At 34.7% G+C, this 26,870-nt stretch overlaps 1 protein-coding gene across 7 annotated transcripts in view; it reads left to right on the top strand.

Annotated features, from left to right (window-relative positions):
• Positions 1 to 26,870, top strand: part of Pcdh7 (protocadherin 7) — a 394,384-nt gene that overhangs the window by 229,148 nt on the left and 138,366 nt on the right. Inside the window, exon 3 of one of the 7 annotated variants that reach the window (XM_013518076.1) lies at positions 1,596 to 3,816. The exons of the other annotated variants lie outside the window; for them this stretch is intronic. Within the exon in view, the coding sequence (XP_013373530.1) occupies positions 1,596 to 1,651 (56 nt within the window). The 3' untranslated portion in view covers positions 1,652 to 3,816. Of the gene's footprint in view, positions 1 to 1,595; positions 3,817 to 26,870 lie in introns of those variants that run through there. 7 annotated transcript variants of the gene reach the window in all.

The following is a 26,870-nucleotide window of genomic DNA, read 5'->3' as shown; positions in this document are numbered from 1 at the left end:
AGTGGACAGTCTGAATATGTTGTCTTTCTGATGTTTTTTCTCTCATTCATAATTATTGTTCATATTTTTGAATGAAAAGTGCATAGGATCTGGGGATCTAGGTCAGCACCACAAGTGCCTGCCTGGTAAGCGCAAAGTCCTGAGTTTGATTTCTCGCACCACAAAAAACTATTATTGGAGACAAAAAGGACAATTCTGTAAACAGAAGTACATTTTCAAATGTAGTCAAGACTAACTCCTGTAGAGTCACGGGTTTTTGTGTGTCTGACTTGAGATGGGAAGAAGTCTGTATGTAGAGGGATATATCTGCTCAGTTTACCAGTCAACTTCTTGTATTTAAAAGTGTTCCAAGAAACTTTAAGGAATATACGTTCTTCCTTGAGTTTATTTAAATTGTGCCACCAAAAGTCAAATATAAAACACAAAAAAAGTATATCTCATATAGTATATAAATTCAATATTAAATGTATTTTAGTGCAAATTTTTAATGGAAAGTGTTCCAAGTACTGTTAAGCCTCTATGAAGGAAAAGAAATGTTGGTCATATAGTGTCATTGCTTTACCCAAATTCAGGATGCAGTAGGAAGAAAAATACAAAAATTGCTAATAGATAAAATAATTATAAAGACACACACATTAAAAAAAAGGTAGTACAAGCCAGCTTTCAGGCCAGGATTGGAGGTTTCTTGATGATAGTAGCACATGAACAGAAGCTTCTTGCTGTTCTCTTGATTTAAACTTTTAAAATAATCCATAAACCTCATACTTCTCACCCGTGCCCTTTCTGCAGAAATTATTTGGCATGCTTTTTTTCCCTATGCAACCAATAATTAACTTTTTAAATCAGGGATTTTGAAAGGATAGTTAAGTTCACTTGGCAGTTATCTTGAATTCGTTCTTAATAAAGAACTGCCTAAGAGTTTTAGTTAATATGTCTCTTCTGTGAATAAGAAGATGATCTAGGTTGAAGTCATCCCTTTTAAGACTTAGAATATGGAAACAGGCCTTTAACACTCTGCAGTGGCGTAGGAGAACTCCACATTTCACAAGCACACACGTGGCTGTGAACTTCAGCTTCTTTTGCCCTATTACATTTTTGCTCTTTCTCTTTTTAAATATCTCATCATATATTAGCAGCTTCAAATATTATTTCTTTCCATGAACTTATGTAAGATCCCATATGCAATTATAATCTCTCCTTCTCTTTATAGCATTGTGTGTGTTTCTTGGTCAGAGAATATTCACTGAAAGCTCTGTTCAAAGCACTGCTCTGGGAACAAAGAGTCACTTCAGCTCTAGAGACGGGGCTGTTTTAGCCTGGGGTGCAGAGCATAGGCTTGCTGGTTATTTACGGCCAGTGTCCATTCTGAATGATGCATGTGCTGGTGCTACCAGTTTGTTAAATATTTTGAATGTCACCCCAATGCCACACTGAAGGAATCCTTGGGCATTTTCAGGCATGCCATTCATGTCTCTTTTCTTCATGCTGCAATGCATGTGGCAAATTCCTAGTTAGAGGAAGCTGGCTTGTGTCTCACTTTTTTCCCCTTGATGCTCCCCGAGGGACTGTCAATTCCTGTTGTGTGAATTTTCCAGGAACTGAAGTACACACTGGGAGAGGAATTCAGAAAATAGAACCGATTAACCTATGAGAAGCAGAACTTCATTTGGTTCTTGTACAAATTCACAGAAGACAGAAGATAAGAAGCAAGTATTGATGAAAAAGTTGTTCAGTTTGTAAGGTGTCTTTGCTTGGGAAGAAAAACAGCGAGAGAGAGACGAAGAGAAACTGACAGAGTGAGAGAGGAATAGAGAGAGAGAGGAAGAAGAAGGAGAAGAGGAGGAGGAGGTGAAGGAGGGAGGTAGGAGAGAATATCCTTGTTCCTGAAAACTCCATCTGAAATCCATGATTTTAAAGTATTTTATTTCTTACTCTTATCAACATATATGAAACAAAATTCAAAGTTTTTATTCTTGGGTTTTAATTAATGATACCTAAAATGTTCGACCCTGAGTCAACAGTCTCTTTATCCAATCATATCTTTTCTATCTAGAATCTGAGTGTCATTACACTATTTCACCTTGTCAAGTGTCTCTTCCCACAGAAAATTTTTGCCTAAGGAGATAACTATTGTTTGCTGAACACTTCCTGTGTGCCAGACATTGTTCCTTGGATTACATGTTAAATAATCATCACAACGATCTGTCCCCATTTTGAGCATGAGGAAACTGAGAATTATTAGTACTCCCACTGCCCTAATCACACCCCCGTATTTACTCCATGTGGTCAAACAACAATCGAGCCCAATGCACGCAGACATTTTTCCTCTTTTGATTTTTGGAAGATCTCCCTTTAAATTAAAAAAAAAAACAAAAAGTTTCTTTCACTATTTTTAAATCCTGAGCAGTCTGAACACATATTGTTGTTTATTATATTCATCAGGTAAAAGAAGGTTTAGTATTTTTACTTTAGCTTTGGATCATAGCGACAATGGCATCAGCGTTGTGTTCAGTGTTATGAGCCCTGGTTTTCAGATGCAGTTCTGTGAGGTGACACTAGCTTCATGAGCTACAGCTTCAGGTTCTTTGTATATAAAGCACAGGGTTCAAACACAAAGAGGCTTCCAGCTCTAAGCACAGCAATTCAGTTGTTTGCCAAGTAAAGTCCAGGCAGGAATACTGTATGCACATCCGTAGGATACTTTGGGTCACTCAAATATAGAAGCATCTACTTTTTAAAATTGTCAGATCCATATTGCTACAAATAGTCACCTGAAATTTTGCCAAAGGTGACTTAAAAAGAGCACCCGTGAAGAGTTGAAAGATGGACTACATTAGCTCTTAAAGAAATTTAATGACCATGAGTTTTTATACTAGCGTGTAGAAATGAAGTGCGCATATAGTCGGAGAAACTTGAAGAGAAGGACAAGCAGCAGCTATATTCAGGTTTCTTAATCTGGGGAAACAAAACAAAACAAAACAATATCTCCGTGTAGACTGAAACCAAGGCTCCAATTACTCTGCATTCTGGCAGCAAAGCAATAGGAAAATAAACCCAAACACCTGCTGTGTGATTACGAAAGTCAAATTTAGGTAGGATTATTTTCCTAAAATTTTTCAGGTCATGGTGACTTAATAATTCAGGCTTTAACAATAAAATTCTATAAAGCTGATCGGTGTTTCTTGAAATGCAGTCTTCAAGCCATCTGTGTAAGGATCATATATTAAAGTGGCAGCTTCCTGGACCCTCCCAAATTTTGACTTAAGACTCAAACTCAGTTTCTCTCTCTCTCTGCTCAAAAAAGTATCCTTGCCGCTAATTTTTCAACTTCTTGGCAAGGGTCCACAGGAAGTGGAACATTTCAGGTTGATGGTCTCTGTATGAACAGCCTACGGGGGCCACTCCATCCAGGAAAACTCCATGATAAAAATCTTTCATGATTCAACTAATATACCACAAAGGTCATGTGAAGAGTAAAATATTGAGATGATTTTCTGTTTAATTTGCATAACACTTATGGAAAATCTAAGATGCTCCAGGCCCTCTGATGCTAGATGTCATTATACTTTTCAAGATAAAAGAGAGCATTTTTCTGTAACTAAAATAATTCTCACTTTAATTGTCACAATTCTCATTATGGAATGGGAGAGTGTGCGGATTTTTCTCACCCTGATACCAACAGTGCATTGCCACTGGCTGAAATCTGTGGACCATTGTGGTTATTTAACATAGAATTGTGGGGCTTGAGATATAGCTCAGTAGCACAAAGTGCCTGCCTGGCAAGCACAAGGTCCTGAGTTCGATTCCCAATACCAAAAAAAAAAAAAAAAAAAAAAAAGAAAGAAAGAAACAGAGCATTGTGTTGCTTTTGGTTTTGTACCAGGATTCAAACTCACAACCTTGCACTTGCCAGGCAAGCGCTTGGGCCCCTGAGCTATATCCCACTGAGCTGTAACTCCAGCCCTGTGTTGCTTTTGGAATGGAGCCGCCACATACCTTGTTACATTTTGTTTTTTATTGTATTCATTTTCTTGTGTTTTTGTATGTAGAACTTTTCTGCCAGGAGGTGTTCCACTGTAAGTATTCCTCCCACTTAAGGTTTGATTAGTCTTGCATTCTTACATCTGGTAATCTGAGCAACTTTGTTGAAGATAGCAATGTGTGTGTTAATTCTTATCATTTTGTTTTGAAACTCTGTATCATTTTTGTTGTTTTTGCTTGTTTTGTTACTGCCTACGTTGTTATTTTGCTGTTGTTCTTTTTTTACTCTCTTTAAAATAAAATTTTAAAAAATAAATGAATAAAAAGGAAGAATACACAGCATGAATATTGTGAAGCGTGGGTGGGGTGGGGTGTGGGTTTCAATAACGTGACTTAGGCTCTTTTCCAATGCTGAAATTCAGTCCTGTTTCTGGTATAGGTGCTTTAAACAGGCCTTCCAGTAAGTATAAGACTTACAAAAGAATGGGGTAATTGAGACTATCATAGTGCCTAACCTATTTTAACATAATTGTCCTCTGTAACACAAACAAATTATCTCTAAAACCTGGTACCACTTCACAGATCTTATTTTGCTCATAAAACCACTGGTCTCACCCACACCATCCCACACCCAAAGCTAACTATCACCCAACATGCCATATAATTATTTAGGCATAGTCAGCCCCAGTCCATCCCAGCTATCCTCCACCCCACTCCACCCCACAGATATGAACTCACTTGACAACATATATTCACAACCATCTTCAAATAAACTAGTTTGGAAATGTCTCCCACACCACCCACTGTGCTTCTTTCTAGTACAGACACTTTTATTCTTACAAATATTTCTTGAGCATGTCCTAGATGAGAAATAAATGTTCTCTGTTACTAAGAGATGTGAGCAAGTGATAAATATCTTTGCTGACATTTCAAAAGATCATAGGAATGAGAAAATAAGACATCAAGAAACAAATTGACTAAAATATACAGCAATAGGAAGTCAGGCAAAGACAAAATTTATCATAAATTTACCACTATGTGAACAGTAGTGTAATGGAATAGAAAAATCGCAATTACATAAAGTTTCGGGAGTATAGGGAGATTATAGAAGGAGCTCCAGATTTAATACAGTTTATATAGATGAGGGGGAGAGTGGGAAATTCTCAGACAGTGAGAACACAGCAGGAACAAAGCTTGAGAAACACTGTGTTATGGTTGGGAAGACGGCAACTGGGTGTGAGCTAGGGGAGAGCATTGTCTGTAGAGATGAGTTTGAGTAGGGTCAGAATCCAGTTGCCGGACCCCTGAGTGCCAAAGACGAGGTTTATCTTTGAGTGGAATGAGAAATTGGCTGCACTGGTTGAATAAACACTGAATTTTAGGTTGCATAGTTTTAGAAAGAATAATTCAGACTTGAAGGCCACAAAAGCTAAGAGCTCATGTTGTTGAAAGCATGAAAAGTAAGGAGGATGGTCTTGTTAATGGCAGGGGACAGTGGTGGAAGAGGTAACAAATGGATAAATCATCATGGTGGCAAGATACCCAGGAGTGAAAAATGTTAGCGGACACGATCTCCAATTTGTTTTCTTTCCCCCAGTTTTTTAAAGTTCATACAGATTCCATCGTATCCAGTGTGTGCTTGTAAGTGACAGTGCTATTAATTTCTTTGTGTGTGTGTGTGTGTGTGTGTGTTTGTATGTAATTTTTATTTGAAATTATATACTTTAAGACAGCTTGTCTGTGTTTCTCAAAGTTGGAGCTACATCATCTATCAGGTTTGTGGAAAAACTGGAGGATATCTTTAGTTGGAAATGTTCTGTATGTCCCATTCAATTTTTATTATTATGGGTCTCAACTTGATCTTGAAAAAATTACCCAAATAGATTGAGCTACTGTCTTTCAAAAAAAAAAAATAAAACAATTTTGTTAGGAAATGGGACTTTTGAAATTTATATAAATTTGCTTTCCTTCTTTTAGGAAAAGCAAACCTTGTCAATGAATCATAAGATGATAATGGCAAGGACTCTGTTGGGCGGGACCCTGCAGACTTGTGGCGGACTCCAACGCCTCACCTAAATCTCCTCCAGAATTCCATCATGCAAAAGCACTCCTTTGGGCTCTCATGTTTCTTAAGACAGTCATAAGTCAGCTGTCAATAACGGAAATCTGATTACTGCAGTTTTCCTTTTTTTAAAAAAAGTATGACTGCATCTTTTTCCTCTAGATATAATTCTTTGGGTGACCTAGGGAGGAAAATAAAACAGAAGTTATCAACAAAGACAGTGGTCCCCCATTAAATTTGAATGTATGGAAACTTTTTGAAAACATATCCAAGTACACTTGGCTTTATAACCAAAACTTGAAGCTTAATGAATCAAATGGGATAACACAAACTTTCACCACACAGTCCTCCCATTTTTCTTAATCATGATAAGAAACAGAGGAAGCTGTCATGGGGTCTGACTGACTAGACACTACCAGTTGTGTGTCGGCTAAATAAAAAGATTAATCTTGCCTTCAAGATAATTTCTGATAATTAACCAAAATATTCATGAGTGCCAAAACAAATTAAGCATGTAAGGTAGTTTTTTAATAACCTCCTTTAGAAAGGCTATCTCTGAGAGAAAATAGGTATTTTCTATTGTCTAGCCCTGTTTAATGTAAATAACCACTTGGAAGATCCTAAATTAGACTACCAATCTTTCAATGATGCTTTATAGAGCATATTTTAAAGGAAATACAGCTCAAGGGGGGGAAACTTAATTTTATTTTATTTTATTTTTGGCACCAGGAATCAAACTCAGGACCTCGTGTTTGCCAGGCAGGTGCTATGCCACTGAGCTGTATCCCCAGTCCCCAGGGAGGGGAAACTTTAGTTGGAAGGAATTAGTAATAGCCAGAACAGAAAATATATATATATATATATATATATATATATATATATATATATATATACATTCATTTAGTTGTTGTTTGTTTCTCACATAGACTTCCTTACACTTTCTAGTGTAAATTATGCACATTGGTTGCATCTCTTTGGGAAAAAGTCATCAGGGTAAAAAGGCAGTTATATTCTCATCCTCTGGCATGTGACTGGCTGACTGGAGCCATGGGCCAGCAGATGACAAGCAGAGAAGCAGAGATTTTAGAGTTTGAGTTTAGAAATTTGGAGACACAAAGAAGTACTTTGGGAATCTACCCTGAGTTTGTTTTCCTGTCTGTCCCTCTCTCTCTCTCTCTCTCTCTCTCTCTCTCTCTCTCTCTCTCTCTCTCTCTCTCTCTCTTTCTGTGTGTGTGTGTGTGTGTGTGTGTGTGTGTGTGTAGTGCATCTCCTACCAGAAACCAAGGAAGGTTTAAGTTTCATTGAATAGTGATTGTGTCAAAGCACCCACAGATTGCATTATACAAAGCATAATAAAAGATCTCAGAAGACTATAGCTCTGGAGAGTTCTAACAAAGAGCAGTAGCGAGTAATATTTATCTCCACAGCCATGAGAATCCTTTTAATCCTTCACCTTTGAATACAGACCCTTCTTTCACTCAAGCAAAATCATTATCTAACAAGAATGTTTTCTCATACTAAGAATGCTGACTTTCTCAGAGTTTTTGTTTATTTTAGGTAACTACTAAGTGTTCAAATGATTGGCAATAGGCGATCCCCACAGACATCACCTGTGCCCTTGTATTTTATGTATGAAACTGTTTCTATTTTACACACAGGGATATTAGTGTTGACAATTTTACTTAAGTTATATTATTTACCTATTTATTCCTTTATACATTTTTTAGCATGTGAACCTACCCCATACTCTGTTAGGGACCTAAAATTGTTTCATTTCTTATGCTACAACCATAAGGCACAATGCCCTTTGTCCTGAAATTGCAATCATTTGCTGGTTTTTCGGTGCCTAGTTTCTGGGAATATTAAAGTTGCCTGCCTCTCACTCCCTTCTAGCTGCAAGTGTATTAGACTGGATAGGAATGCCAGTTTCCCCAGGCAGTATTTGGTCTCTGACCCCAATCCCTACAGTATTTCTATTATTTTCTGCAATCCCTTTCAGTCCTGGTAAATCCCTACCTCCTCAGGTGAGCATTTGTCTTACTTTGAAAGAATTTCCAGCTTTCATAATATGGGTATTCATGAATACCTGCTTAATACTTCACAATTAGAATTTTGCTGGTTAAAAAAATGCAAATCAAAATACCACTGGGATTTAATGTCTCATGTCACCACATCTGAATCTGTGGAAATCACATCCCGACTTATAGCAACTCCAGGAGGTTTTATATCAAGCATAAAATGCCCTTTAAAAACCCAGTGAATACAATAGTATGGGAACTATATTTGGTTGCCATTGACAAGGTCTTACTGTTTATGTTTAATATCATTGTTTCTAGGGTTTAGAAAATTGTTTTCATTAAAACCAATCAGTAGTTTACTTTGAAACTATGTAACTGTTAACCTTTACCAAGTTGGGTTTTTTTGTGCTTTTTACAACTTTATTTGAACATAACAATACTTACAGAAATACACTCATATTGGTTAAAATAATGCAATTTAACTTATCCAATACAATTTCAACCAAAAAGTTGGTACATGGTTTAAGATTTTAGAAAGGATTTGCAATCTGATTTATTTCTATTACAAATGTATAAAAGATCCTCCATCAAATGCTGCTAATGAAGGCAGCAAAAACCTTGAGAAATATACCTTTGGTTTGCCTCAGAAAAGTAGCAAGAATTGCACTGTAAAGTTTATAAAGCTGGTGCAATAAAACATTGTCGTAGTGTTACAATGCCGGTTTACAATGTTCAGTAAGTAGTGGATGTGGAAGGGGTGGGAAGGAGCTATGTACACACATGGAGCTGTGAAAGCTGTCTGTTTGGCTAATACGGCATATAGACTGTAGATCTACACAAACAAAGACAGCAAATTCTTTGAATTTACGCTGTTTATTTGTAAACAATTGTTCCTACCAAATAATATAATTGTAATAATGAATAAATATTAAAGATTTCCAGCCACCTTAAAAATAATATTAACAAAGAAGCAGACCTTTATAATCTCCTCCTTTAAAGATCTTCTGTTCACAGCAGCTAAGTGAACCATCTTAGTAATCTTTTGGTCCAGTGACTTACTTGTAAATTTGGAGCCAATATGCATGGGTAGCTCTAGGCTCTTTTCTCTACACCACTTTGCTTTTATCCTAAATCTTCTCACTTTGTTTTAATTATTATTTTTATAAAAATCATGCTTGAACACCCTTTACTGTATTTTAACATTTCCCTTGGCCTGATCTTCTTGCTGTCTGTGGAGTGTTCTACAAGGTGTTTTGCGGTCAGGGCAGAATTGGACTCACTGATAAGTGGGGAAATTTCTTCTGGAGGCATGATAAGATTTGCTGTTTTTCTTCTTCCCCCTTTTTTACCTTTTCTTTCACCTTTGTCTCCTAACCATAGTCAAAAATTGACTTGCATTACAACTAAGTTTATAATATGAAGGCATGTTCAGAAGTTTAACCAAGCCGATATTTTTAAAGAACTACATTATTTTCAGAAAATCATTCCGAATTGCACGTTAGGATTGGCATTATTTATTCTGTCCTTTCCTCTTCAGTGTGAGAGCTGTGATGGTTTCACGTGCTTTTAATTTAGCAATGTATGCAACGAAAGTTCATCAATAACTGATATACTACATACAAAGTGCTGTCAATATTTCAAGAGATTAGATATAGTTGAAAAATACAGTGAATGTTGGAGTTGTAAAAAACATTACAGTAAAAGAAACATTGTCATTAATCCTCTTCAGAATGCTCCCCCTTGCTTCAAACAAATTTATCCCATTGTTCTTACCACTTTCTACCGCAGTCTTGGACAACCCTTTTCTTCAGTGTTTTTACTTGTGCTGTCCTGGTTGCCTTGATGTCCTGAACTGATTCAAAACATTTACCTCTGAAGGTCACTTTGACTGTAGGGAAGAGCCAGAAGTCTCACCTCACCAGGCCCAATGAATAGGTGGGTGGGGACACATCTCAATGTTTGTACTAGACAGAAATTGCAGTAAATTTTTCCTTCTGTGATAAATAATAAAAATTCAGGTTTGTTTGAGAATAAAGGTATGATAACGTAAAGTCAGTCTTGAATGGAGAGAAATTTATGATCTCTACAATGAATTAAAAACAAGTTTGTCTTTAAACAAAGCCATAAAGAAATTATTTCAGATATTTGGGACACTGAATTAGTAGCAATCTGCATGAGTAAGAAAAACTGAGCAAGTCATCAGATGGCTGAATGAATGATCTGTTCTGAAATATTTTGGCAACACCCAACATTAATGCTGTACTCTTGTCTGATAATTAAATAAGGAAATATTAATAGAAATAGAAATAAACAATGCGATAGATGGTCAATATCACAAATTAAGGTAATGGTAGACATCAACAGCAGGTTAAAAATGGCTTGATTTTGGCAACACAATTGAGTGATGGAAAATGTGTTCTCTTTCAGATCACAATAGGAATTTTTGACTTTTTCAAACATTGCTCATCTGTGTGCTAGTCTGACAAGAATTATCATATGATCTGGAATTGCAGCAGTTATTTTCTTCTCTGTGCCTACTAGTGTTATTCTTGTTTCACTTGGATGTGTTTTGATTGCCACTCGGATTGCAAGACCTTGCAGTCAGAGATTGCATCTTAACTCTTTTGTATCTTTCCCAGGGGCCTTAGCACATGTAAAGTGAATTGTATTCTTCAGTGTTTGTTGGACCAGTTGCTTTAATGTAAAAGGCCTACTCCACAAAGACCACTTAATCTGTTACTTTCTAGCATGTTTTTATCCACAGCCTAATGTTTATGGCATCAGAATTTCCATCCTGAGAATATGTTGGGAGTTGGTTAAGAAGGACACTCTCAACAACTATAACCTAGCTCGTCTTGGCTGAGATCACAAATGTTGATAGTTTTTAATAGTAAGAAAACTTCTGATTTCCATGATCTCTTATACAGAGAGTAAAGGTGCTCTTTTCTTTATGATATATCGGGTAATCAATAACTGCCTTGTATCTCACAAGTTTTACATCAAATAACATTAGGCATAAAAAATGTTCAACATGACTACGCTAGAGCTTTTTAATAATGGACACATGTTCCTAAATATTTGGCTAATAATTCAAAATCATACTAATCTGAATCTCACTAGATTATTAAAGCTAAGACGTTATGACTAATCTAGATTGTTTTATGTAGGAAACATTTTTAGCTTTCAGAGAGGAAAAAAATGAGTTTTCTTCTATAATTCATAAAATTTAGTCCAAGCCTTGGATAGATTCAAATATAAAAATGCAGCCAAACAAGATACTAAGTAGTATTCCTAACTCCAGTGTTAGTATTGCATTTTTCTCGTTAGTGTATTCCTAAGAGAAGAAAATGCAAGTCTCACAAAGAAAAGCAAAGAAGACATACTCAGATACAAATGATTCACTTACTGATCAGTGAGAAAAAGGACTTCTAATATCTGAGGTCCAAATTGCTTATTTCTGTATTCCTGAAATGTATCTCAAATGTTTAGACAATTATTAAGTTTTTAAAAGGAAATTAATTTTGGTTATGTATGTAGTTAGTATAAATTTCTATCGCAATGTGCATTTACCTATGATTGTATGTAATTATTAAGGATAAAAGAACTCCTCCTTACCTCGATTCCTATTGAAAATTTATTGTTAATTCCATCATCAACCACCAAAATCAATACTTCTTAAGGCATTGAAAAGCCCCTCAAAAATATTGGATTATTTGAAGGCTTTATTAAGTTTATTGACAGTAGGTTATTGTTTGGAAACATATTTCATATTTGGATGCCTAAATTTATGACAGATTTAGTTACAAGGGAAATGAATTTGATGGATAACATAAGAAGCATTGAGCTGCATGGAAAATATTGCAATTGTTTGTAATATTGCTCTTTCACATTGCACTATCCAGTGCCTTGCAGTGCCTTTATTAGAAATAAAATCATTTTAGACAATAAAAGCCCGTATTCTATCACTGAATAAAACACGATCTTCAAAGATCCTCTTTTAAATTAATAGAACCTATCAGTTTATGTATTATAATACAGCACCCAGAAATAATAAAGGAATCATTGTTCACCCTTCTTCTTAACCTTGCTCCTTTGTATGAAGTCCTATGCCAGTGTCAATCTGATAGGAAAATGCTTTGTGTTCTATATCACTAAGCTTTGCTCTTTGCAAAAAATGTTATCCACATTCTCTTCGCCTACCCCCGTTCTTCAGTAGAGAGATGACCAGGATTCATACATTTTACACTTTAGAGAACTATCCACCTTCCTGGGTCCAGCTCTGTTCCAATTCTGTTGGTAAATGGACTCTTTTAGAAGAGAGGTACAGGTAGAAAGATAAATGTCAGTCATTTGTACAATATGGTGGCTGTGCTAAATGTAGTGCATTCTTGAAAATCACCAAGAATACCTGTTAAGTGTTCTCACCACAAAAGGTTGATAAATATGCTAGATAATCCATGTGTTCTCCTGCTATATTGATTCATCCCGTCATGTGTACATATTGCAAAACTTGAGTTGGCTAAAATTTAATCAATTCAGAAAGAAAAGAATTGCTGGGGCAATGCACAAAACAGTGCGAGGTAAATGTAGAAGTTAGGGAGACTTTGTATAGCTCTTTGCGGCATCTTCATAAACATTTTCAGGAAGTTCTCTCATTGTAGCTTCCCTCCCCAGCTTTTCTCATCCAACATGTCCTTCCTGGGCCACTTATACCCTGTTTATTTGTTGTTAGAGTTCTTTCCTCACTATTTACTTCTCCATAGGAGGTAGAATCTTAGTGCCACACAAGCAGGACACCAAATTCTAGCTTCCTCTTCTGAACCAAACTTCATCTCCTCCCAGGCTTCTTCTTTGGGTACCCTGTTTCACATGTCCTCTTTTTCCGGTCAATTAATAAAGTAAACCTTAATGGTCAGGTAATACTTAGGGCCCTCTACATGAATTTTAAAATGACGTGGAGAATGTCTTACTTTGTCACTGATGCAACAAAACTCCCAACATGCATAATTGAAAGGAAGAAAAGTTGATTTTGTTTCAGTTAATAGAGGTTTCTGTCCATAGTCAGCTAGCTCCCAGGCACAGTCTCCACAGAGGGACAGGGGGACATAGCAGAGGAGACACAGCTTTCGGCATGGAGCTGGAAAGCAGAAAGATCCAGAAGGGAGGGAGAGATCCTTCCAAGCCAGCTCTTCCCACCAGGCTTCACCTCCTCACATCATATTTCATTATAACCACCTCAGTGAACTAAGCCACCAATGAATATCATGCTCCATGATCCAGTCACTTCCCAAAAGGCTTCCTATGAGTGCATGAGGCTTTGAGGGAACATCTAGCAGTGAACAATATTAAAGATTGTCAGAATTTCAGTTTTTTCTGCCCAGCTACTTACTGACCTTATTCCTAGGTAACAGTAACCTATCCTCCCTCTCTTTCCTCCTTAGATGTTCTATCATCATTTACATCTTCAGGATAAGAGGAACGTTTGAATCTTTTTTTCATGGTACCCAGAGAATATTGTAGACTTGAAGAAAAATTTAGAAATTTTGTATTATTGATTTTGGAGGAAATTAAAGATTTGAAGAAAAACATTTTATTGTTTTACACATTAAACATTAATTGCAGTTGGGATTTGACAGATATGTGATATATTCTTCCTGCAAAATTCAATTCATCATTTATAAGTACTTGACAACATATCTACTCTTACGAAGGAATTGCTCGCCTCTTGCTAGGATCAAAGGGAGAGCTACAGGGCCTCCCTTTGTAGCTTAACTTTGTACCTTTTGCCTACTCAAGAAATCAAGTTAGAGATAGACTGGCCAAATAATTTGGGGAAAAGTATTATCCAAGTTCTCTTACACCCATACATGTGTTTCTCTCCTTTCATCGTGTCATCCAAAATTTATTTTCTTTTTATTAGGAAAATTAAAAAAAATCACAATTCTTATTTTTAACTGTACTTATTGTGTGCCAAATCACTTCTGTTATTACAGGAACAAATGAATCTCTAAAAATTTAAGGATGAAGGAGCTAATTTGTAATAATCATTAAGTGGGGCAGCATGTAACTTTCAAAGCAACTAAGTTCTTTGTTTAATAAAAAGATAACTTTATTAAAAAATAAAAGTGGCTTTTGTTTTTACTATTTGTGACACAAACCCTCACTAATTTTATAATTTCTAATGTAAAAGAAAAATAAACATTACAATGACCAAATCTTTAAAAAAATCTATATATTGAAAATATTTCATAACTAGGAAATAGTGTGCTTGTACATTTCTATAATCACTGATAGCTTTATTTTTATCAAATTGTATTGCATGCAATGTTTGAGAGATTTTTTAACCCTCAAAATGTTACCATGTCTTAGTTTTTAAGTGTGTATGGCTTAGTACAGATCAAGTAGCCATAATCAGTATGCATTTCTTGTAGAATGGAAACATAAGTGACATTTTGAAATATTTTAATTGCATGTTCAGAAGTGCTAGTGGATATGCCAAAGTGAGAAAAAGATCCTGAAACTAATTAATGTGGTTTCATTTATCAAGAGTGCTAGAGCTGTTATAAATACTAATAATAGCATTGGAACAGTATATTTCTGTTTGTCTGTTGATACTACTGTCATAGGGCCCCACACCACTGAGTTGAGGAAAGTCTTTGTGTGGATTTAACAAAGAACATTCCACATTTCTCTGTAGTGGATTCTCACATCTTCAACACGGAGACTTCTTTATCTTTTGCTCATATATATAGTACTGAGATTGGTTGATCTGAGAAACCCATGTTCATTGTTCATAATTAGAGAACTGAGGGAAGCAGTAGAAAACACTCTAAGGGCAACTATATTAATTAACACAAATATGTAAAATGAAACACAATAATAATTAAATCCCTGTTATGTAAGGGAGCTAAGAATGAGCTGAGGATGTGACTCAAAGTGCTGGGGTTATTACTGGTATAAAGTCTCATGTCTTAACTAGAGGTTATACTGATAAGGCTTCAATCATTCTTTTTAAGGCTAAAGCACAGGCATCCGTCTCTCATCTCCCAAATATCTAAGAATATTTTTCATGACAGTGTGTGTTTCATTGTGCTGTTGTGTGGAAATGTAGAAAGAGCAATGTGATTGTAGATGTGGATTTGAATCTACCATTCCTTGGTAAATTGCTTTCCCTCCATTTTACTTCTGAGATTCAAGTAGGGAGATGGACTCTCTAGCTTCCCTCTTTTCAACTAACCTGTGCAAGTCCATGATTCTGCGATCATATGTAATTAGTGCCTCAAAGAAGGAATACAATAAGTGCAAAATTTAAAGGATAAAATTGTATCTAGAAGTAAATTGCCTGCCAGTACATAATTCCAAACACTCATTCACTATAAATCACCTCTAAAGACATGCAATTTGCAACTTCTAAAACAACATAATTTCCAGGTTAAATACAATGGTAATCCAAATAGAATGTGGCAGTGGCTCATTAAATGGAACTCTAACTTTAGAGAGATAGAAAGGTAGCTATATAAAAAAAAGAAAGGTAGCTATAAATGAATTAATATAACACATGTAAAAAGAAACATCTAAAACAATTAAGCTACATTCCTCAGGTGAGGTAAAAGGTGAGATTAGTAACACTATTAAAAGAAAGAAAGTATACGTTTGTGTGTTCTTTTACCATGTTTGAGTCCCAAGTTCAGCTAATTATTTGTTACATTTCTATTTGCATTCCTTTTGAAATAATTTTATAAATCATCACCTTCATTTCAATATGTTTTTCTAGATGAAGTTGGTTGTAGAACAAGATTCCGAATTTTAAATATTATAACAGGGTAAGATTGAAAGAATGTAGCTTGGGAAAGAGAATACTTTGGATTTTACAGATGCTTATGCAGTCAATATACTAACTTTGTGACCTACAACAATTTGCCTAGCTTCTGTGATATTAACTACTTCCATCTGAAAAATCAGCAAGATCTCTGACCCCTTGAGCTATGTTAGGGTGATGTGAAAAATATGGATATGAATCACATATCATAGTACATATCATAGAAGAGATCTCCATCAACTTATGCTCACTTGCAAACACGAAAAATCCCAAGTTGATGGGATTTGTAAACCTATGATTTATCACTTGTTTGTATGAAAGATGTGTGATCATGAGTAAATCATTGTTCTTTGGGGTCCAGGTTTCTCATCAATAGAAGGAATAGATTGAACTCTGTAATTTCAAGTATTCTACTATTCCTTCATAGAATTTTATTTCTTTTGGTTATATTTCATTTTTAAAAAATCCGCTAAGGAGAACAAAATAGATTCATTATGTTCCGTGGCCTGCCTATATTCAGCCACAATGAATTTGTATAAAATTGCTTAACCTGGAATATCCTATCATGTCTTTTAATCAGTGTCTAGTGCTCTTATAAATTACCTTGAAAGCAATGTTACTTACACCTGAAATATTTGTCCAATTGAGAAAGATATTTACTTCTTTCATTAAAAAAATTTAATCTATATATCAAGCTCTTTAAATGTTGAAATTTCCTTCTACTATTGAGTTTTATACGTGCAAATTAGTTTCTTTGGGCTTACAACTTTTCCTCACATGTTAAATGACAGGTACTGATTACATTAATATGCAGATATATCTTGTCTTCCCAAGAGGTCATTTTTAGTTTTTTTTTTTTTTTACATTAGTCTTTGTTATCTTAAGAAGAATTTTTCTTTTTTATTTCTCATGAAGTTATGATGCAGAAATGGATGTCTTTCTTAAAGCACTGAAACAAGCAAAATAACTATATCCACTGTAGATCAAGCAGTTCATTCTTCCGTAGATATTGTAGCAAATGCACAAACAACTGTGAGAAATATATGGAGAATACTTGTTTTACTGAAAAAACATTTAGTGAACCTCTGATATTGCTATGAAGAAATGGTTGAACAATGACAAAGGTGATCTTTGTATAATTCAGTTTTTCTTATTGTAAAACTTTTAATTATTCTAGCATAATCAGAATCCACTTGACAATATCTTTCCCTTGGGCATAACCTATTACAATACATTGTGATATTTCCTACTTACCTTGAAAGTACAACTTGTACATTGTAGGTTAGAGAAGTTGGTCTTTTTCTTCAGTCCGTTCTTTAGGATTTTATGACGGAGGAAGTTAATGCATGTTAGTATTCCACAGTACTATGAAATCTTTGTCTCTTCCCACCCAGAAGGAAATGCAAAGAAACAAAGAGCAAAAACCCAAACAACAACAAAGCCAAAATTTAATGCAACTGTAAGAACTTGCTCCTTAGTAAATAGATGTAGTAGTCATCATTTAGCCTGTTCACCTTCTCTGAATTTCATGCATTAACTGAGAGATCACCTGAAAATTTTAGGAAAAAAGTATTAATCCACACCTATTTTATCCTAATTCTTACCGGAAAATTCTTTTCCTGTGTTCCTATCTGATACATCTTTTCCATATTGGCAGCCACTTAATCCTTTAAAAGCTTCCAAGTTTAGATGTCAAATTAGATCCAACAACCTCACTGAACAGGTATAAAATGCAGTAGCAGTTCGTGATAGTATCTCTGAGATATTGGTCACTAATAATAATTAAATTATGTCTCATAATTTAAAATGGTGAGAATGAATTATAAAATAAATTTTCCTCCTTGTCTATATATTTACATAGGATTAAAAATAAAACAGATCTGAATATATTTAGTTCAATAAATGTATATATCTCTACATATGTATCTTTAAGCATGGTAGTACCATAGGAACATGTTTTATTTTAAAGATTAATTGGAATATGAAACAACAAAATAAAATATTGGTGCATAGTCAGGTACTGAGATACAAGAAATACTTATTAGGACTACAATTACTTATGGGGACATTTCAGCAGTGTGTGCCAGGAAAGAAAGAATCCACTAGGTGCATTAGGGGATATTTAATTTTTAGAAAATGCATTCTACTGCAAATGGTGGTCATTCACTAAGTCATTGTCAGTTAAGGATAAATTATTTTAAGGGCCAGACTTGCATCTTGAAAACATGTAATTCTCTGGAAATCCCACAGACATGAGTTACATAAAAATATCCATTTATAAAAATTGTGTGTTTCACCCAGTTTGGCCATATGAATATCCACATGAGAAAGGAATATTAAAACATTAGCCATCCTGGAAGACAGATGGAAGCTGTATGATAATAGCATGTGATAAAAATGAGAGATGCATTTTGTGGAATGACATTATTTTGGCATATTTATGCCTACTGTTGAATCAACTCCACTGCCACTTCCTTACATAGTGAAAAACAGAATAATTAGATTCTGAATACTGTGATATTTTACATAGGTGAATTCATGGGTGGACAGATAAAATTATCACCTACATACTCTTTGTTATAAACAACTGTAAACACTGTAGTCTGAAATAAATATGAAGAGTTCTCAATTTCTGAGAAACCTAACATTTTCCATATGCACTGTCATATTCCATTATTTTTCTAATATTCATATCTCATTAGCACTTAGTACACAAGCCTTGGGAATTTTTTTGGAAAATATATATAAATATATGCAATCCATATTTGTGAACAACTTATCATTTAAGCTACCATCAAGGCCTAGTTAGTTGGTATAAGATACTAAATTAATTTAAATCCCATCTTTTTATGTTTGGTGTGCAAATATTTTTACTTGGATGCTTAGCAATATGAATTGAAGTTTGCAACATGAACTGCTAATACTAATTTGATTTCTTTCCTATTCATGTTAAGTGCTACTTAATTAGCAAGAAGTTTTTTAAAAATGAAACTGGGAATGGAAGAACTCTTTCTCTGTGGCCCGCTGCAATGATGGCAGTATTAATGCATGTATCTTGGTGCTTGTTGGTTCTCATAAAGCAATGAATGCAACTTTGAAGCCAAACAATTTAAGATTTTTAGAAAACCTGACAGCTTGCTTTCTTTACTTAAATGATGATTCATCAGAAGTCTTCAGTTTATTTTTTTTAAGAAATCAGAGTGTTTAAATCTCCTTGAAATATTCATTACAGGTGCATTAGACCAGAATTTATTTTTAGCAGTAAAAATGTTTAATATAGTAAAGATAAGGTGCCTGCACTGTGAATTTAATACATTTGGGTAGAAGGAGATTGAGCTTTTCTTTTAAGAATGTCTAATTTCTTTAATTATTTGTATCACTTGATGAAGTTGAAATTGATATATGACTTGCAGTAACAATGCAGTAGAACTATATAATTGCAAATCAAGGTGAAATGAGTAGGCCTTAAAAGCTGTTGAAAAATTATTTTCTGTCTTTTTGAGATAGTGCTTGAACATGGTACCTCACCACGAGTATGTATCTCACCAGTGTGTAGTCCCGTAACCTGTCTTAACATGGGGGCTGCAGTAATGCCTGCCACCTGTAGTGTGCCTGCAGCGTGCATGTTGCTTGTTTGTTTAGCAATGAATTATTTTTGTAGTGTCTGTCTGTAATTTGCATTATGCCTGAAAGTCTCTATGCTCATTAACATTTTACAGGTGCCGCACCATTTCAAGGAACTTCAGGTACTGAAAGAATGTGCAGTACTTTTAAAGATAAAGACAACACAACCAGCAGCTCTTCACTTCTCTTGCCTCCTCACAGGCAATGCTTGGCGGTCATTGATATAAGGCTTCATGAGTTTAATGACCAAGCTAATGAAGTGAAACTGAGGGTTGTTAAGATTGGATGAGGCCAGTGATGCATTTTGAAAGCATTTTGGATACATGACATCCCCAAGCTCTGCCTTTGAAATTATATATTTCATACAAAAAAAGAAAGCGGGAATGAGAGAAATGGATCAATCATTACTTAGGTAGCCAGAAAAATGCATTGGAATTTCATCATGTGCTCTTGAGGTTTTTTAAAAGAGTTAGTAATGTGGTATATGTAAATGTAATGCAGAGATTTACTATATTAAAGTGTTCATGAATAGAAATTAATGGACGAAGAGATCATAAGAATGATTACATTAAGGACTGAATGCTGAATAATATGTGGCTGATCCTTTTTATAATTATAATAGGATTTAATATACGGTAGTCAGATAAGAATAAGAATTTAGCATTATTTCACATTTTCTTTTCTTAAAAATACATAAAAAATGCACTTGTAGAGGAAAATGTAAATGATGGTATAGCAGCAAATAAGTGAGGCAATGTGTGTGCATATATGTGTGTGTTTCTCCTTAAATTCCATGAATGAAGGAAAAAGAAAAGATTCATATTCTTTCTAGCCTTTGCTTCCAAAACTGATATTAGTCACTTGATTTATAAATACACTCTTTACTTAGAGTAAAAAGTTTAAGCTTTTCTAGGTAGATATTAAATAGACTTGAAAAGCCAGGCTTTGTGATTCACATTTCTATTTCTAGCACTGTGAGAGGCTGAGGCAGAGAGATCAGAGATTGGATCCTTGCTTGGACAACTAAACAAATGAGTGAGACCTGTCTCAAAATAAAAATGTTAAAAGAACCAGAAAGAACTAGGGAGGTGGCTCAGTGTGAAGGCACCGGATTCAATCACCAGTACCACTCACTGCCCTCAAATCAGTCATATAGTCTACCAATTTACCACCCTTGATGAATGATATTGTGATTATGATAATTATTATGCTATTAAAATAATGATGCCGATGATCTTAAGTCTTTATCACCGAAACCATTTTCAAAGGCTAAAATTGGGCACAGTATCATGTGACCAAATTTCGACATAGTGGCTTCACAATGCAAAATGCTATCTTGCTCAAAAGCTCGTTTTAAAAATGCAAAGTCTTGCATAAATCTCCTATGTAAATTGTTAGAAATAACAATCTCATGCCCTCTTTTCCAAATGAGTATGAAATAATTACCTGCAGTCTTTTACATGCATGGTGAAAGAAAATGCATGTAGGAAGCCAGGCAGACCATCTCTCATTGTCTCTTTAAGGAACAGTTTCTCGCAATCTAGCTGTTATGCTTTTCAAAAAGTCATCTGTTAAGTACTATTCTTCCTTCACCATGACCTGAAAGTATTGAAGCAAGCACTAAAATGCTGCCAAGTCCAACAAAGCTATCCCTTGAAATATGCCGTTCACGGAGCCCGGCTCCCTGCTCTCCAGTTGTAAGGTCATGGTCTAATTTGACAGCCATCCTTTGCATTTAGCACACAGCGTGTCCACTGATCCCGTAGAACTTCGTGTGAAAATCAGCAGCACTTTACTTTCGCCAAAGAGCACAGTCGTGAGAGGGGCGGGAGGAGGATAGACGCTGTACTTGGAAGCGGGGTTAGGATAGAAGATGCATGAGCAAAGCAGCGCTTAGTTCTTAGTTACATTTAGATCAATGTGCCAGGGAATGAGAAAGTGATTTTTTCAAATATTATTTAGCCTTAATTTATATTTAAATAGACACACAGTTAGTGGCTATCATATTGGACAGTGCCCATGTGGTACTCATGTTCTCTTTTAACTTGGAAAGACAAAGGTTGAATGTTTTTAATTTAGTGTTTGAAATAGACACAAAAGAATAAAACTGGTCGTCACACTTGCGGGCATTCAGTGTTCCTTCAGTAATTCCACATTGTACTTATCTGGTTTCTGTGTTTTTGACCTCTCACCTCACTGAATAGACCTATCATATGCTGAAAATTAAGATTCTTTTCTTATATAATGTATGTAATATGTTATATATTACATATTATATATGTGTTATTGACATACATTGTACAAGTGCCAACTTGTTGGCCAGTATTAGCGTTGCGAGAAGGCTCATAAGAAATAGTTTTCATTTTCTTAGATTTTTGTTGCTTAGAAATTGTTAATTCCTAACACAGGTGAATAAAAGCAGAGCTGGGGGATTTTCTCACTTTCTTATTCACATGCTACACGAAAATGCTTGAGTTCATCTTACAGGGGTCCTCAGTATAAGAGCAAGCTTATAAGGTGGGAACAACACACTTTTCAAGAGTTTGAAGAATTATCCCAAGTCAGGTTAAATACATGTAATCAGTCATGCTTTCTCCAAAGTTGTATAGTTAATTGTAAAGCCGTATTCTCATCGGTTTTCAGATGGATTTAATTTTCTTTTTATTGCAAAACATAGGGAATAGAGATTATAATATCTGAGATCTTCATTTGTGATTTTGTAAACCCCTTGGATAAGCCAAAAAAACAGGAGTGGACATAAAGAACTGGGATGGAAGAAAGGTGTAACAAATAACAAAAAGCAAGATCTTTTACTCCCTGCTCCCAAGTACTATTATTAATGCCAATGTACAATGAGGGCAATTGTGCCACTATTTTTCAGTAATTTCTTGACCTCAAAAGGCACTAAGAGCTTCAGAAGTGATTCACGTTTTTTTCTCATATGCGCTATATGAAAAGTTGACAGTGTTGAGGTACATTCTAGGCTATGGTTCTTCTAATACTATAGTCTATTTCCCTCGTATGAGATCCTATAGGGATACTGTGGCTAGTGTAATTGGAAATTTGCAAGAATTTTTCTTTTAAATAAAGTTTTAAAAATAAGAAACTTCCAACTCTAGCTGGGATTTTTTCCTTTCCAAGGTGAGTCACAGTGCCGTGTGAGTCAATGTCTCCATAAATTAGACTGATTTAAAATGTATGGAGGAAGAACTATCAGAGTGACAAAATACTATGACTGAGAGTAATAATGAAAATAATGTCATCTATTCTTAATTGTAGGGAAAATCTCATTCTGAGTATGATGTGAACTTTGAATATACAGTATCTTTTTAGGTTTTAAGAAAGCTTTAGAAGAAGAGACCAATTAAAATCAGGGCAAGAAAGAATGGAGTTTAATTTTATTTTGCAAAAAATATCTTAAAAGGTTTTGAAGAACACTTTTAATTTAAAGTTTTAACCAAATTGCAATGATCCTAAAGTAAGTGTTAGGATTGGAAAACTTAGGTAATTGTATATTAAATAAAACATTCTGTCAAAAAAAGATTCAGGTAATTTTAAAAGGCGCAAGATGCCTTGAAGTACGTGTGTTCTCATTAATCCTCTGGCAATTTCAGTTCGGTATCTCTGAACAGAGGGCACTGTCCTTGACAGGTTTGAGAAAGAAACAAGCAGCCACTTAGAAACAGAGGAAAAGTTTTTAAAATTTTTTTCTATGGTTTATCACATAAAAATTTGATTCCTAACCTTTGTGGTGCAAAATAGAATGGGAAAACAGGAACTTAGGCTTGAAAGAAAGTAGATGATAAAATTAATTTGTATGGAACTAATAAATGAGCTTTCTAACATGCTTACAAAAGGTGTGAAAGATCTAAATACCATAAAATTCACTTAGCTAATTGAAAAAAATTTATATTTGAGCTGATTCTATTATCATTTACATTTAATAGCTTCAGTAAATTTCAATATGTTTGACTAGTCAATATCTTGGTGAAAGTCAAAGTCTTTATGTTTTCAAAATGTATAAAAATGACTATAGTTGTTTAAAATTAGATGTAGTAGTGACATGTAAATTTTAAGCATATACATATATTTAAAACTACCACCTCAATTGGCTTAGCGAGCTGAAACACCTCAATATAGAGATCTGTGCCTTCTGAAATAGCAGCCACTAGCCAGTTATGAAAACTGAACAATTGGTATATGTCCAGTCCCCACAGAGATGCCCTACAAGTATAACAAATATGCCAGATTTGGTACAAATAAAAAGAAGGAAAAAATTTCTCATTGTTTCATACTAATTGCTTATTGACATACTATTTTGCATAATTTAGTTCAAAAAAATGCAACAAACGAATGTAGCTTTTATTTTTTCCTTTTATATTTTGAAGCATGGCTAAAAGGATGTTTTCAGTGACTTCTGAGGCTCTTAGGGGAGATTCCCATTGTATTTTTATTGCTCAGAATTGATTCAGACAACCTTTATCTTTATACACAAAAGAAACTTCCTGCAATTGAACGATAGCCAATAAGGCAAGTGTATATTCATTGTATATTTCTACTATTTCCACAAGCATTCAATGATACTAATTTCTTTTATTTTACAGTTTCTGGAGTTCACATGTCTAATGTTGTTACCCATGGGCTAAATTCCTTTTTCTTTCTGTCCATCTTCCTTTTTGAGTGGCACAATTCCTCATTTTGAAAATAATATTGGGTTAAGTACTTCTAATACTGCAGTCCCTCCCTCTCTCTCTCTCTCTCTCTGTCTCTGTCTCTCTCTCTCTTCTACTTGTAAGGGCCACATGGTTATATTAAGACCTCCTGGATGAATGAGTGTAATTTCTCCTTTTCAAGGGCAGATAATCTGCCACTTCAATCCCCTCTCTCTCACGTTACCTAACATAGGGCACAGGTTCTGAAATTCTATGTGCACAACTTTTGTGGTCATGGTTTTGCCCGTCACAATGTTTATACATATACTTATACTTAATCTAATTTATAAATATATAAAATCCATGTGTCATCCATCTATCAATTCATCTGTGTATCTATACATCTCTAATTTCTTCTTTCCCTAAAAAATAAATTCAGTGTCCTTCTTCAGACTGTTTCCCTGCCTTACTTTATGGTACTAAATTTTTTTCATCATCTAAGTCTCCTAAAAGCCTCAGATAGATCTTATCTCTCCCAAATAATTAGAGCCAAATGTCAGTACAACATGGAAAAAAGTAAGTTGTCCATTTTAATTCTGTGGTTCTATTTAGAGCAAAATTCCTTAGAGTTTGGAATTGTTTGCTGTGTTCTTCAGGTAGATTAAGAACAGACCCAGCATCCATTCCAGAAAGAAAGAAATGCAAATTCCAGTGTGTCAGCACAGTTTTACTGTGGATAAAATCAGTAGACCTTTCATGAAGAAGAAAAGGCTTTAAGACAAAGCAAATAAAGGCAAGAAGAAAACTACTCTGCTGCCCTTCCTTAATGCTTTGTTAGTTTAGCACCCTTGCTCAGACCTGTGGAGACCATCTTGGGACACACTACTGTTAAATGAAAGTAAATTCTCCTGGAAACTACAGAAAGATGGCAGGCATTTGGCAATACCGTTTTACCTTGTTAGATACTTGGGAAATTAAGTTTGATTTTTAAAAATGCAGTTCATTAGGCCCAGCTTTCACCATTTTTTTTTTAAAATACGATTCGTGGAAAACTAGACTTAATTGTAAGGTAGCTGTTGAAAGTAGTGTTTAGGAGTCAGACTTTGTCCACTGCATTTTTGGCACAAAAGGTCTCAAAGACTTTCAAACATAATAATCCACTGTTTTACTTTGGGGGCATCTTCTAGGATATTGTACTCTGAAATGCAATGTTTAAATTGTTTTCTTGTTTTGAATAATTATAATGATTTAACTAGACTCGTTAAAACTATTCATTTGGTTTGTCAATTGTAGAAAGGTAAATTGGCTCCTAATTGCCACAAGGTGTAACAGTAAAATCAGTGAACTCTAAACATGGTGATTTAAACACTATAGATATTTTTTTAAAGCTGAGTATGTTCTTTTTTCTTATCCTTTGTTTTTTCATTACTTTCTTCTTAAAGTAATTACTTTGAAAGCTTTCATTATTTCCATTGTTTTTATGAGAGAATTTACTAGCAATACGCAAATTACCATAAAGTTGTTAAGGGAAGTAAAATAAATTTTTTTCATAATTCTATACTTTTCTCAGTTTTCAAATTGTGTAAGTGATTATTTTAGAAAAGTTACATTTGGAATATTAATAGTAATTTGTGGCACAGAGCTATGAAATTCAAAAATTTTCTGTCATGAGAATTATTTCAGTGTGATATGGAGGGTTTTCCTATTAGGTTTTGAAATCCTGAGTATTAGAAGTGTGTTTTAGTAAATTTAGGATTTAGGCTATATTATTTAGAAAATATGATTGTGAATAGTAGTAAATTTCAGGTGTTCATGATCCAGGTAAACTTCTTAAAACTGATGTTGAAAACAGGTCAGTTTGAGTCACCGAACAGGCCAAATCTGTATATATATATAGGCAGTGACAAATTACAAACTTAAAGTTGTTCATTGTTTCAGATAGGTGTGTTTCAGAAACACCTGCCTGCAGAAATTACTTTCCTAAATGCTTGCAGATAATGTTGAATTATTTCTTCAGTGCAGTTCTCCATGAACATAGCCTATTGGAGGCGATAATGTAGGGTGTTTGATTTCTAAGGAGCCATAAAAGAAAGCCAGCAGGCCAAACACACTTCCTGACTTTTCTCTTTATTTTTACTAGGGGATAGGATAAATAAATAGTCATTAAGTGCTCAAATATATTTAAATTTTCTTTCTCTTTTGGTGGAGGCTTAGGCAATTAGAAATGTCTCTAAAGGGACCAAATATGGTAAGTAAAATAGAATGAACTGTTTAATTGAACCTTTTCTATGCAAAACAGAAAATTATAAATTTGCTAGAGGAAATTTGGACACAGTTCACAAAGAATAGGACCTTTGAAATAGACTTTAAAAGCTAAACTGGAGGTGGGCACATTAAGATGAAAGTGAACATTATATTCAAAAGAAACTACCTAAAGAAATTGGAAAAGCAGAGTAGATGAAATCTGAATTGAGGTAGTCATCTTCATTACTGGCCAGTGGAATGCTATTGATGAGATTCAAGAAATATTAATTAGGTAACTATCAGATTTGTGGTTTTACCCATTAAAGTTGTACAACATGAGTTGTTGGGGGAGGGTAGTGATTGAACTACCTAGGGTGTGTGTGTGTGTGTGTGTGTGTGTGTGTGTTTGTGTGTGTGTGTGTGTGTGTGATTATCTAGTCAATAAATGATAAGAACATAATTCAATGAAT

Source organism: Chinchilla lanigera, unplaced genomic scaffold (genome assembly GCF_000276665.1).
Source record: "Chinchilla lanigera isolate Chin_1 unplaced genomic scaffold, ChiLan1.0 scaffold00042, whole genome shotgun sequence".
Taxonomy (NCBI): domain Eukaryota; kingdom Metazoa; phylum Chordata; class Mammalia; order Rodentia; family Chinchillidae; genus Chinchilla; species Chinchilla lanigera.
This window is presented reverse-complemented; position numbering and strand designations above follow the sequence as displayed.